We start from the raw sequence: 13695 nt of genomic DNA on the forward strand, positions 1-13695 counted from the left end.
CAAACCAAAGAAAAATACCAAAGTATGTTTGATGGTTGGTTACATAGCTCTGTGGTAGGGTGCCTGTCTAGTATTTGTAAGGCCCTGGGTTCAATCCCTGAGATAGCACCCCCCCCCCGCCCCCGTGTGCGCCCATCCCTCTCCAAGATGAATGCCCTTAGACTTAGCTGGGGAGGGGGTGTGTGTAAGACGAGGGGTCACTGAAGTTCATGCACTGGGTCACTCTCAGACTAGGCAAAGATGCTCAGAGTTTCCTAGCTCTTCTGTCCAAGTGAGAAAGGACCACCCCTGCCAGATTACAAGGCTGTGAGCACTGTCCCAACCATGGTCCTGTGCAGCAGCAGCCCATTTCAGTATGTAGCCCACACTACTCAGTTGAGGAATGCTGTCTTTATCCTGGCAAATGGGAACAATATCTAGGCTCTTGAGCTGCTAGCCTGTGTGCACATCAAACAAACTCCAGGTGCCTATGATCTCTGAGTGCAGCAGGGCCACCTGTCAGGCTAAATGGCTATGTTCAGAGAAAACAGTGAAGTGTTGGTCGGTCTTTGGGACAGTCCTGTCTCATTCTCAATGTTGCTCTTCACTCTGGCTGCTGACCCATGTCTTTCCTAGTTATAAAAAAGGAGAACTAGGGGGTGGGGTTGGAGGGTGAGATAGGGGAAACAGGGGGAGTTGAGACCCAGAGAGGAGGCTGCTCCTTCTAATCGAAATGGGGGGAGGACTTACGTGAGGGGATACCGGGAAGAGAGGGAGGTCTGATACTGGGTTGTAAAGCAAGTCAATCAATAAATTTAATTTAAAAAAAGGAAAAAAGAAAAATAAATACATAAAGAAATAAATAGAACATAAATAGGACTCAAGACGGAGAGAAGACCCTTCACCTGCTGAGGCAGGTTCTATCAGTTCTTGTCCCACCCCTGACCTGAATGCACAGAAATCAAAATTAGAAATAGTGATGGTTGATCTTGTTGTCCACTTGACATATCTTCTAAGAAGGCACCGACACTGAGAATTTACCTCCATCAGATTAGACTGTGGGCATTTCTATTGGGGCATTTCCTTGATAGCTAACATAGGGGAGACAAGCCTACTGTGTGGGGTACACCCAGTCATGTGTTCCAAGCAAGCATATCCAATGGCATGTTACTCTACAGCCCAACCCAGACCAATCAATGAAAATGGAAGTTTCAAATCTCCATTTAGAGCTGGGCATTACGCTATCCAATTACAATCCCTGCACTTGGAAGGATGAGGCAGGAGAATCACTCAGGAGTCAGGCTAGTCTCCAGTACAGAGAAAGACTGCCTCAAACACACAGCACAACAAAATCCCTATTTGGAATGGTAAATATATTGTCAATGCTTATACCAAGAGTTTTTTAAAAAAAATCAATGTCTCACACCTCAGAAACTGCATGAGGATATTAAGGCTTAGATCTACTTCAGAATGAAACCACAAGTTAGTTCTCTGCAGAACACAGTGCTCTGTGTGTTACCCCCTCCACTGGGGTAGTGCTCTCTGGCAACCATCTACAGCGCATTAGAAAAAGGATCTGAATGTCAAATTGGCCTTGGGGAATGTGGAGACTGGAGCAACCCTAGTGCTGAAATCAGTTTCAAAGACAGGTCCGTGCAGGTTTGCTGCAACCACCGTGGGGTCAAACAAATACTCTGGAAAGAAAGTAACGTCAAAACGCCTTAGCTGAAACACATGGGAACTTCAGCTCTATCTCCTAAAAAATTAACATAGAGTCATAAAAACATGGCCTTTAATTAAAACCAAACCAACCATCCAACCAACCAATATGCAAGATAGACTACATCCCATGGAGTGGGGCTGAGGAGACCGCATTGTTGGGTTTGCCTGGGCCTTTCTTGGTTTTGCGAGCTAGTATATCTGAGCTCACTGACAGTAAGTCAGCTTGGATAAAATATTACAGTATGATACATTTCTATAGAAGCATAGTAAATAAAACTAGTAACATAAATGCTAAAAATATAATAAAATTCTTTTAAAAAATGGTAGAACATAGAGAGAATAGCTGAAGGCAGCAGAGAGATGATACTGGGAAAGAACAGGCAAGGGAGACGCCATTTACCCCTCACTCCCATTCTGAGAGCAGGCGATGGGCCCATGGGGGCTCACTTCCTAATTATGCTGCACACACAGCACACTGCCTACTTGTACACACTCTTCCATGGATGGCTAGTATTATTTATAAATACTACACACTGTGTATTTTATAAAAACAGAAAAGGAATAAAACATAAAGTAGGTATAATTATCTCCTGTGATTTTGGGGGAGAAGATGATAAATAAGAAGTTTACTAGCAGTTAAGTTCTCATCTTACTAAGTAAGCGCAATGTGCTTTCTGACAACTGCCTGTAGCCCATCAGCAAACATTACTATAGCTCTGTGATAATGGAAAGCTAGTTTGCTGTGTAACAATGGAGAGCTAGAGGGTTTGAACACTTGATACGATACCAGAAAGATGCTTGTGGTTACTAAGAATCCCAGAAAACAGACGCAGACACACATGCATATACACAGACAAGACACACACACACACACACACACACACACACATACACACACACTCATTAGAGATACAGATGTCTAGTGAACACAAGAGTTAGCAAGAACACAAACTGTCAGAAACAAAGTTTGAGCTTGTATCAGCACAGCACTTTGGACTGCAGTTGGGCACAATCGGTGTGTGACTGTGATCATAGATGAGCATCAACTCTAAAACATGTCAGAAAATAATCCCCATGTTATACACATGGTTGATTCTCATCAGCAACCTCATTTCCAGGACACGCACTGATGAAGGATCCTTACCACAGGGGGATTAGAAGACAGGAGACACTGAAGGGGTTGGTTTCTGGCAAACTGAACTTTTAAAAGTAGTTAGACAGTCCTGGGCTGTCTCATCTAAAGTAGCTGGGCATTTATCCATCGTTCATTGGTTGACTCTTTATAAACTGGGACTCTTGTATGTTTGGCAGGGAACTCTGTTATATCCCAATATGTAAACATGCCCACGGTTTTAAGGAGTAAAACAGAGTGCCTAGGAAGGCAGAGTTTGAGAGCTGCTGCTAAGCCAGACCTGTCTTCACATGGGGTTGAGGGTAATGAGGGTGGGTGGGACCAGGAGAGATGGCAGTACCTGGAATACTCGCAGGGGAGATCGGACCAGACCTCGATTGGTTGCTTCCCACAGGAGAGCCGACAGGAGAAGGTGACGGCCCTCCAGGGATGCTGGAGAGGTGAGGTGATGCATGTGGGGAGAAAGGAGACTGAGCTGGGTTGCTCTGATCTCCCTGGCTGCTTGTAGACCCGGATGCACTGACTGCTGAGCTCAGAGTGGCTTCTGTTCCCGTGGGGAGGTCATCGATGGAGCCAGACAGGTCCTGAGAAAGAAAGAGAAAGCGGGTGTTCATACACATGACCGTGGGCAGCAAGCACGGGAAGCATGGTTTGAAAGCCACAGTGTCACTCCTTTAGAGACTGTGCGAATGGGTAAGACCAAGATTCTTACACACTAGTGGAGTCTACTCAGAGTGGCCACTTCTCACTACACTCCAGCAAACTCACAAAGGCGGCCTTGGTATCAATTAAATATGAGGCAAGCTGCACCTTGCACTCACAAGTGACTTGAAGGTTCCCCTTCCTCCATCAGCACCCAGCTATATGCCTGTGTAAGTGCTGTATCAGGCAGCACTCTGCTTAACAAGTTATCACTGGGATGGAATAAGAAGTGGTCCTATAAGAAGACTTCAATGAACTGAGCAACTATAGGCTTGGGGAAACTGTCATAAGGAAATTCAAGCTGGGATCTTGTAATATAATAATGGTCAAAATTATAACTGAATTTTGTGATGAAAAATTTTCTCATCTTTAAGCAATATAATAAAACAGTGCATTTGCATTTTAATATATTATGAAAATACAATCCTATTGACATTATAAGGTCAGAATGAGTTCTAATGTTACATGATATGCCCTTATGCAGCAATTCTGCACTGTTAATACCATCTAATTTGACTACAACACCCTCAGAGGAAGTTACTAGGAGCTCTACTTGAAAACCCACAGAACAGAGGTCTGGAGTAGTAACTGCTTAAGGCCATGCTCCTCAGGAGAGAACAAGACAACTGAAGAGAAGGCAGGCAAGATGGGAGAGGACACTGTCATGGATAAGGAGTTTGTGGCTGTGCTTACAGGCCTGGATGCCCAGAAATGAGAGACAGGCTGCTGGTGTGACAGTTCTCCTAGGTGGTCAGCTCAGTAAGGCTGGAAGGCAAAGGCAGAGGAAGAGCCTAAACCAACATGTAAAACCCCAGGACATGCTGCTCTGAATGCATGCACTCCAAGCAGCTCTGCCATGCATAGCTCAAGTCAGAGCTTTCAAGACAGAGTCAGGAGGATACTTGGGGCTCAGGAGAAAGCCCAGAAAGTAAACAGCTGACAAATGCAAGAATAGACCCTAGTCCCCGGACAGTGAGTTGTAGACTAGACCCTAGGCCCCGGACAGTGAGTTGTGGACTAGACCCTAGTCCCCGGACAGTGAGTTGTGGACTAGACCCTAGTCCCTGGACAGTGAGTTGTGGACTAGACCCTAGTCCCTGGACAGTGAGTTGTGGACTAGACCCTAGGCCCCGGACAGTGAGTTGTGGACTAGACCCTAGTCCCTGGACAGTGAGTTGTAGCAGGAGCTTTCTTTCTAGGAGAATGTTATCAAAGATAAAAATATAAAATATAGCTCATCAGACCCATAAAACCAGGACATTTATATAAAACATTTCAAGACAAGAATGCCTTTGGTTTAAGTAAATAAAGAGTAATCTTTAAAGTCAAATTTCTGCTTATGAAAAATAACACGATGACTGAAAATATCTAACCTCTGGGAATGTTATTATCAACTCTCAAATAGATGAGGTAAATTGAATCAGAATTTTCAGAATTCAGAGATAAAACAAACATTTTTGCTGTAGGCAAGTGGCATACCTGACTTTGCGCGCGCGCGCACACACACACACACACACACACACACACACACACAGTAGCTAGAACTTTCTATTTAAACTTGATTACACACTGACACAGTGATGGGCCCCCTCAGATCTTATAAATTAGATTTTGCTTTTACAAAGCCAGGTAGGAATAAAGGACGGTTATTAATCCAGTAATATGCTACACACAACTCAGAAACGAGCCACCCACACAATCAGTGCAGTTCTAGGAACAAAACGTAGGCTGACATGTCCTCCAGCTCACTTCTCGCTGTACTGAGCGGGCGTGGATCTGCGGGACAGGAGCAGGCATCTTGGGCTAACCTTTGCTGTGGTTGCCTCCCAGGTATGTCCTTCCTAGTCCATGTGACCAACTCAAGAACTTGCAAAATGACTGCAACCAATGACCTCTGGGTGGCAGGTAAGTTCTAACTATACTCAGCCCATAAGCTCACATGGTTAAGTGCTTGAAACAAAACAAAATACAAAGCCAGCAACCACCCAAATCAGTATTTGTTAACAGACTAGAAACATGGAATTCAAATGGTGGCCTCCCTGTATTTCCCTATAGCAAGACACAGCATCCCCTGGTTCCTCCTGTGACAGCTGAGGCAGGGACTGAGCAACTGGGCCAGACCACGTGGCTGAGGATGTTTACTGTCTGACTCCTGATGCAAAGACTTAGGTGCTGGTGCTAGACAGGTCTCAGGTGACCCACAAGAGGACCTTACTGCCTGCATTAGTTCCTGCACACCTTACCAGCAGCAGTACCAAAACCTCCTGAAAGACTGACATGACATGGAGATTTCGCTGTGAATGGATAATCTCAGCACTGAACAAAAACACAGGAAATTAAAGTAGCTTTGCAAAACAGGTTTTTGCCAAAAGGACAGCCTAAAAGCTAGAGGGCTAGCAAGGTCACTTGCCAAAATGGCTTTTGTTGTTTTCTTAAACCACTAGTGGGGTACTGATGGTATCTCATTCCACTGGACCGAGCTCAACTTTACAATTTGATGTGACTGGCTAATTGTCCAAAGTGAGGGTGCAGTTTGTCTCACTAACTAGCTTTGATAAGAAAAAGAAACCAGATCAAAATAACAGCTAAACAACTGCACAAGTTTTCTCTTAAAAAAGCAAAAGCTACAAAAGAAAAACTCTTCTGGGACGAGATGACACATAAGGTGCGGTGCCTGTGACAGAGCCGTGACCCCCGAGTTCACAAGCAAGCCCTGGATCATGAACCTTTGAGCTGGTGCTTTGCCAATACCAGCCAGTGAGGCACGCTCCATCCACGTTAAGGCTCCTTGAGAGGAAACACTTAGCCCACACCTTTACAGAGAAGATAATTTGGCAAATCGCTAGATAGACATTTTCTACTGCAGACCAAACAGAGTTAAACAGATACAATGTAAATGCAGCTTTCAATTGTAGTTAAATAATTTTATGCAAATCTTCCTTCATAAAAACTGGAATGTTACTCATAAATTTCTGTAATTCTCTGCATGACCTACAAATTTCTTCCCCATCCTCCCTTAAAACTCCACCTCCTTGCTGAAGAAAGCGACAAGAGGGGGTGTTAGGGAGCCCCGTTCTCGCACGCTGCAGAGGCATCAAAACCACTTCTGTTATTCAACAGGCTGCCAGAGGAAGCATCAAGAGGGAAATATAAACATGGCGGTGCCCTGGTGCTCACATGTCATCAGAAGCTCAGTGCTGACCTTGGTGCAACAGAAGAGCAATAAAAAGATAGAATTTTTATATTACTGCTATACCCTCTTGGAACTTTTATATGTAAATGACACAGAAACGCTCCTGCCCTGCAGATCCTTGTGGTCTCTGTATGTAGAGCTATCTTAAAGCATACTAATAAAGGAACTTCAGCAGTGCTTTACGCATTCAGCCTCGGTAACACTCCCCCAGAGGACAGTTAGTCAGCAGGGCACCAGCTCCCCTCTTTGGTCAGATCTGAGAGGCCTGCATGCACAGGCAAAGCTGTCCTGCACCTCCTCCCAGGAAGGCACCTTCAAGCTACACTGCTTCTATTCATCTTGCTGGAGGGCTGGCAGCGAGGGCTCTGTGGAGGCTGTAGGCCTTGCCTCACAGCACCCCTTATGGCCTCTCTTTCCCAGTGGACAGAAGGGCAACGTTCCTGCTTTGCCTTCATAACCTGATAAGCTGAGTTTCTGCGATCGCACTGGGTTTTCTCTGTTTAATGCCACCCAGAATTCTGAATATTTTTCAACCCAACACAACTGATGTGAGCTCACTGTTATCAACAAGGGTCCATTTAGTTTTTAAAATGTCCCTGTATCAAACACCATGAAAACCTGCAATATTCTCTTTTTAATTTTTAAAGTCATTTCAAGGCAAGGTCTCTGCACACTTTACCACTGCAACCTCACACCCCTCACTGTCCCGAGGACAAATCTCAGTCTAACTCTATGGTCAATGGATGAAATACTACAAACAGCAACAGGAACCTTATCTGACTTTTCTATAAATTATTACAACTCAACAATAAGGCAGATTTCTTCTGTGGTTACAGTAAGAGTCAGAGAAGGAGAGCACATGGCAAACTGTACGAAGACAGTGTACAGGAGTCACTTTAAAGAGTTACACACAAACACTAAGTAGAAGCTTTCTCAAGTCTATGCATTGCAGGAACCTCCCTGAAAATACTCACTTTAATATTTATGAGTCACTACATCAGAATTTCTTTGGCTCTGTTGGTATGGCGTTCAATTTAGCACATGTTAGCCCAGGATAAGTTCAGTCAACACTGGGACATGATACTGATTTAGAGAACTGGGAATAGGCTAGCATATTGTACTCCCTTGCTTAATTAAATAAGTGGGTTTTCAAAAAGCAAATGAACTTCCAAATACTCCCAGCCACAGCTCTCAATACAATTAGCTGCTGGAGGAAAGATCAGCCCTGATGGTGAGCTGCCCCACACGGCACACATTTGGGCATCCCTTGCTTAAGCATGCCACATGAGGACACGGGATAAACAGAGTTAGGAGCAGAGAAGATATTTCAATCAATGCAACAGGCACAGGCCTCATTTCAGGGTTTTAATAGGACACAGCTAATGATTTCTCACTGTGACTTCCCAGGGGCTTAAGGCATGGGTTAAAACACCAGATCACAACTCCTCAAAGCTCTCAGTGATCTTCCGCTGCACGAAGACCTTCCTTCCATCCTCCCCCAACCCCCAACGGAAACACACACACGCACACACTCAAACAATTCAACACACACACACACTCACACACAAACAGAGAAACAAACACATGCACCCCATACACACACATACACACACAGAAACAGAGAAATACACAGAGAAACACACACCCTACACACTCAGACAACTCACACCACACACTGAGAAACACACTCAAACAATTCAACACACACACACACACACACACAGACGCAGACCCATGCATACACGCAGATAACACACGCATTCCTTCACCTAGCCCCTAACTTTAAGAACACCGACTCTTATGCTAAGCACGGGACAGAGACAGGGTAGATTCCAATGCTCAAGAGCAAATGGAAATGAACGGATAAACAGTGACGTGGCAAACACTGCACAACATAACCCAGCACATGCAAACAGTTCTAAATATTTACCACAAAAGCTCTCCTCAAACTACTGAGCCAGCTGTTACACTTTATGAATGAATTCCCAGCCTGACTACGAAGCACCACCTCAGGGGGTCAAAGACCCAGCCTCCTCATTAGCTTCCTAGCCTACGTGAAAAGTACAGTAAAGTCACTTCAAACCTTCCCAGCTTATTTTGGTATTGTAACTTCAAGCATTTGATACAAATGTACCTTGAAGTTGATATTTAAGTTGAGCTAATAATTGGCACACAAGCTAAGAATGCTCAGTGACTTAGATTCCCACGACTTCCCAGGTTCTCAGCACAAACCCGTATCGCAAGCAGCCTACCCAGGCTCCCCCCCTGCTCATTTGTCTAGATGGCAATTGAGTTTTTAAAAGCTCAGAGTTCCGGTCTTAATATGAAACATGAAGGATGTCAGAAAGACAGAGCAAATCCTCAGACCTGAGGTCTGAAAACCACCCTCCTTTCAGCTTTCACATTCAAAACTTTACCTCTTTATCCTACAGGACAATATCTACAACACTCAGCTGAGTGAGGTTGGCCGGAGAAAATACTCATCATGGATGAGAAAAGTCACAGACTCCAGTGGATGACAGGGACATACCCCAAAGCCAAGGGAACTACACAGAAAAATGTGGGTCAGACTCCACGCCATGCAGATAGCCAAGAGCCCCTCTGGGAACAACTTGCCCCCGACTCATTTGCAGCTCTACTCAAGCAATGATTGCATTGTGGGCAATTCTCGTTTTAAGGGGACATCTCTGGGATAATGAGCTAAGCTGACACTTTACACAGGCAGAATTCAGTCTTAAGCATAACGTTAAAAATGTTGTAACACTTATATTTCCTCAAAATAAGAGACATAAAAGTAGGAGGGGCATCTTGCTCTGGGAAGAAAGGGGGATTTGCTGGGAGCGGGATAAGGCAAGTTAATAAGGGAGATTATGATCAAAGTATATAATGTATAAAACTGTAAAAGAAATAATAAATAACACGTAAGAATCAGCACATAAAGTAACAGCTAGTCTTAAAGGTTTTGAAGTGAAAACTGTGTGTGTGTGTGTGTGTGTGTGTGTGTGTGTGTGTGTGAGAGAGAGAGAGAGAGAGAGAGAGAGAGAGAGAGAGAGAGAAGACGTGTGCATACCTGTTTGCGTGCAGTGTATGTGCAGATGCAACCGCACACAGAGGCCTACGGTCAGCTTGTGTGTCTTCCTCCATTTCTGTTGATTTATTGAGACAGTATGTCTTACTCACCCTGAAGCTCACCAATGGTCCAGCTACCCAGCAAGGCCCACAGGTCCTCCTGTCTCCACGGTGCTTTGCTTTTTATTTGGGAATATGGACCCTGAATTCAGGGTCAGCAAACGCAATGGTCCTTATGTTTACCCAGCAAGCACTTCACTAAGCCATTTTCCTGGTCCCAGGTGAACATTTTTAACACGAAGTATATAGCCATTGCAAATTCGGAGGGGCGGGTAGCATGGGCATGAAACATGCCACGTGAAAAGCGGGTGTTTCTCACTGCATGCTCCTTGTGTGTGGGGGGCATGTGTGACAAAAATACTCCTGAGTTTTGAACTCCTCCTGAGTGATTTTCTGCTCTTCTGTGACCAATAACCATCTCCAGATGTGTTGGCAACATATAGGCCTTTTTACCACAGCACGCAAAGTCTTGAATTAAAAGTTAACTTGGTAAAAGAGTTTATAACTTTGGTCGTATGAACTTTGGAATTAACCTGCATCTGGAAGTAACCCTAGCCTTTGTTAAAGTGCCTGGGAATAGCCTCGTAAATAATTTTAAGTGTTAGAAATGACTCAACTCTGCGGCCATGAGTTGGCACTGGGACATCACAGTTATTTGCTCACTGAATAAACCACGGTGTATTGTCTGATGAGCTCATTGTTTTACCCTCCAAATATTCCTCACCTAACACGGCGGACAAAACCCTTCTTGTCCTTCAATCAAGGCCTACGCCAGCACTGAAAAACTATGGCTCACGTGCACCAGTGACTGACTGCCATCCCTTAACTACTGTGAGAAAAATACATAAAGTATAGGATAGGAAACAAAGCTGTGTAATAAAATGGCAATGGCTAGACCGGGGTGCACGTGCTATACAGATGGCTGCAGCTGGTGCAGCAGGAGTAGGAGTGAGATTTGCAGAAGGAAGTGTGCACACACACATCTTTTTAGATAGTGGGCAGGTCCTGTGTGCATTTACATTCTTGAAGTTCCTGTCACCAACCTTCAATGGCGAGACAAACTGATAACTTATGGTGAAAAAGCATCAAGTTCTATGGTGGAGGGGGTAAGGCTGTGTGTGTGGGGTATGGTGGTATGGGCTAGGGTTGTGGGGGGATAAGATAGTGTGGAGGTAAGGTTGTTGGAGAGTAAGGGGGTGGGGCTGAGGCTGAGCAGGAGTAAGGCAGAATGTGCAGTAGCAAACACAATGGGCTGATTTCCCCAAGGGACACTTCTTGGGAAGCACTGTGAGAGGCGGCAAGCTCTGGAGGGAAGGTAGGCCTCTTCAAGGGTAGAAAGCTGGGCACCAAGGGGTAGGAAGAGTTAGGAGCAGAAAGTAGAGTGCATGATTGTGGAGGGTGCAGCCTAGGATGTAAGTTCACTGAGGGGTAGGGGCTGGACAAAGAGGGTAAGGCTGAAGCTGTCAGGGAGGCAGCTGGAGAAGGACTGAGGCTCCACTGTGTCAACTGTGTTCTAATTTAGGATGTCAGAACCAGGGAACCAAGACAAGTCCTGCAACTGGTTAATTTATCTAAAATGAGTACACTGCTGCTGTCTTCATGCGCACCAGAAGAGGACATCAGATCCCATGGTTGTGAGCCACCATGTGGTTGCTGGGATTGAACTCAGGACCTCTGAAAGAGCAGCCAGTGTTTTTTAACCACTGAGTGGTGGAGGATGAAATGGGGTTCCAAGTGTGAAATTTTAAAAACTAAAGATTAAAATTCCAGGTACTACTGGGGAACAGATCTGCATTTTCCCCAGACAGATACGTTTTACTACAGAATTACGCAAATTAAGGCAAACAGTAAGAGAGTAAGGTTGAAGAGGCGAGAACTTAGTTAAACAGCTCTGTGCTCCTGGACAGCAGTGATTTCATGAGTGTACACGGCTCTAAGTTACAGTTATACACTCTCCAGACTGTGGTGACTTCACTAATGTCTATGGCTCTAAGGTAAAGAGGGATGCACTCTCTGGCCTGTGGTAAGTTCCTGAGTGTTAAGAGCTCTAAGAATCATCGTACAAATGAGTCTGAAGTCTCAAAATATCAGGCTGTATTCTAATGCTGTCCTAATGCTGGCTATGAACAGCACACACCTTTAACATTTTATATTCTACTCTAAAACCATGGGCTACCCGGGTCACCTGGCTACAACCATGGAGCAGAGGATGGCTCTGGACTATGGTATGGTGTTCTGTAAATATCACCACCAGGAATGGACCTATAAATATTAATGACCCATGTGTTCTGAGAGGAAATTGACAAACTAACAAGGTCTGTAAATATATATGATTTAGACTCTGTCTCCTGATTCCTGTTTTTATCACTGAAAACATACTATAAATTTTTAGGACAGAAAAGCCATCAATACCACCTTTTGCATGTCTCATGGTGCAAAGCGTCACTGTTTATCTTAGAAGTTCAATGCTAAGCATGCAGAAACTCTGAAAATAACACTTAAAAACAAAAAGGCACGAGCCCTCGGGAGACACGTATTTCTTCAACAGTGTAACAGGGAAATTCTTTAAAACAGCAAGATCCATAGAAACTGCAAATAAATTAGCAACTTAAGAAAGCAATGACTGAAAAACACAAGAGTCACAAACTGTAGTGAGTCCGTGTGGAATAAAGACAAGTTTGTTAGCAGAAAAGCCCTGAAACTTGGTTGTCTAGGTATTTTTGTATGAACTTGGGCCACACGGCCTGCTTTATAGTCTTCCCTGGATTTTAAAAGTTTGTTTTGAAAGTAATTTGGCCCACGCATGCCCCGCCAGGCCAGTGCTGGGGGCTTGCTGCACACCCTGACCAGGTCTCTGCTAGCTCCACACCTTTGTCCAAGCCACTGCTCTAACAGTGGGGCAAGGGCTGCCAAGCCCTCAACAGAGCTATAGACTCGGCTCCCTCATTCCTGTCTTCTCTTAGAGTAGAATGTATAAAGTGTCCTTTTGCAATGTACCGTGGTACCTGGACAGTTTCTGAGTCTGTCTGTGATCTCCACCTCGTGTTGGGTATTTTGTGGAATGCTCTTTTATTTGCTACTGTTTGCTGTTTCCTTATCATGAGCCCAGAGTTTCTGATTTGGGGCAAGAATCGAACAGAAGGGACACATATCCCTCACATCTTATCTCAGCATGAACAATGCACCTGAGTAAGTGGTGTGGCCAACACTCTGCACACACAAGGGAGGGGTGAAGCTCTCGCTCCTAGGACACCACACTGCTGTGGCTTTTGCTGACAGCACAAAGGACTCGGCCCTTGGAGGACATGTCTGGAGCTGCATGAGGGTCTTCCTCTTTCAAGCCTTGTCTGTTAGTTTTCATGTTTGTCCATGGACTTTTTTTTCAGCCTTGTCTGTTAGTTTTCATGTTTGTCCATGGACTTTTTTTCCTGCAGTAATTATTACCACAGTGCTGTGTGTGTGTGTATACACATATGGAGGCCAGAGGTTGACTTCAGTGCTATGAGAGTACACTGATTCAGGTAGATGAGCTGGCAGCAAGCTCCAGGGCTCCTCCTGTGTCCTTCAGTCCTGAGGTTACAGACACTGTCATTGACTTTTGCATGGTATTGGAGATTTGTCCTCAGGTCCTCACAGCTGTGTAGCAAGAATGTCCCCAACTGAGCCGTCTTCCCAGGCTCTTCCTCTAGAGTGAGTGTATGGGGAAGAGCTGTCCTTTTTCCATTCTTTTCACGAGGTACCGGATATGCAAGGTGGTAGCAGATCACCTTAATAAGGTGAGAACTTAGTTGAACAGCACTGTGTTTATAAGGTAATCAGGGTGACACTTATCAACACT

General features: G+C 44.8%; 1 protein-coding gene across 3 annotated transcripts in view; it reads right to left on the bottom strand.

Annotated features, from left to right (window-relative positions):
* Arid1b (AT-rich interaction domain 1B) overlaps window positions 1-13695 on the bottom strand; it is a 354101-nt gene that overhangs the window by 98494 nt on the left and 241912 nt on the right. For all 3 annotated transcript variants that reach the window (XM_029471378.2, XM_021186013.3, XM_085832859.1), the window contains one exon: window positions 3174-3417. In XM_029471378.2, the coding sequence (XP_029327238.2) occupies window positions 3174-3417 (244 nt within the window). The remainder of the gene's footprint in view (window positions 1-3173; window positions 3418-13695) is intronic.

This window comes from Mus caroli, unplaced genomic scaffold, assembly GCF_978045245.1.
Source record: "Mus caroli unplaced genomic scaffold, Mus_caroli_1 scaffold_18, whole genome shotgun sequence".
NCBI lineage: Eukaryota > Metazoa > Chordata > Mammalia > Rodentia > Muridae > Mus > Mus caroli.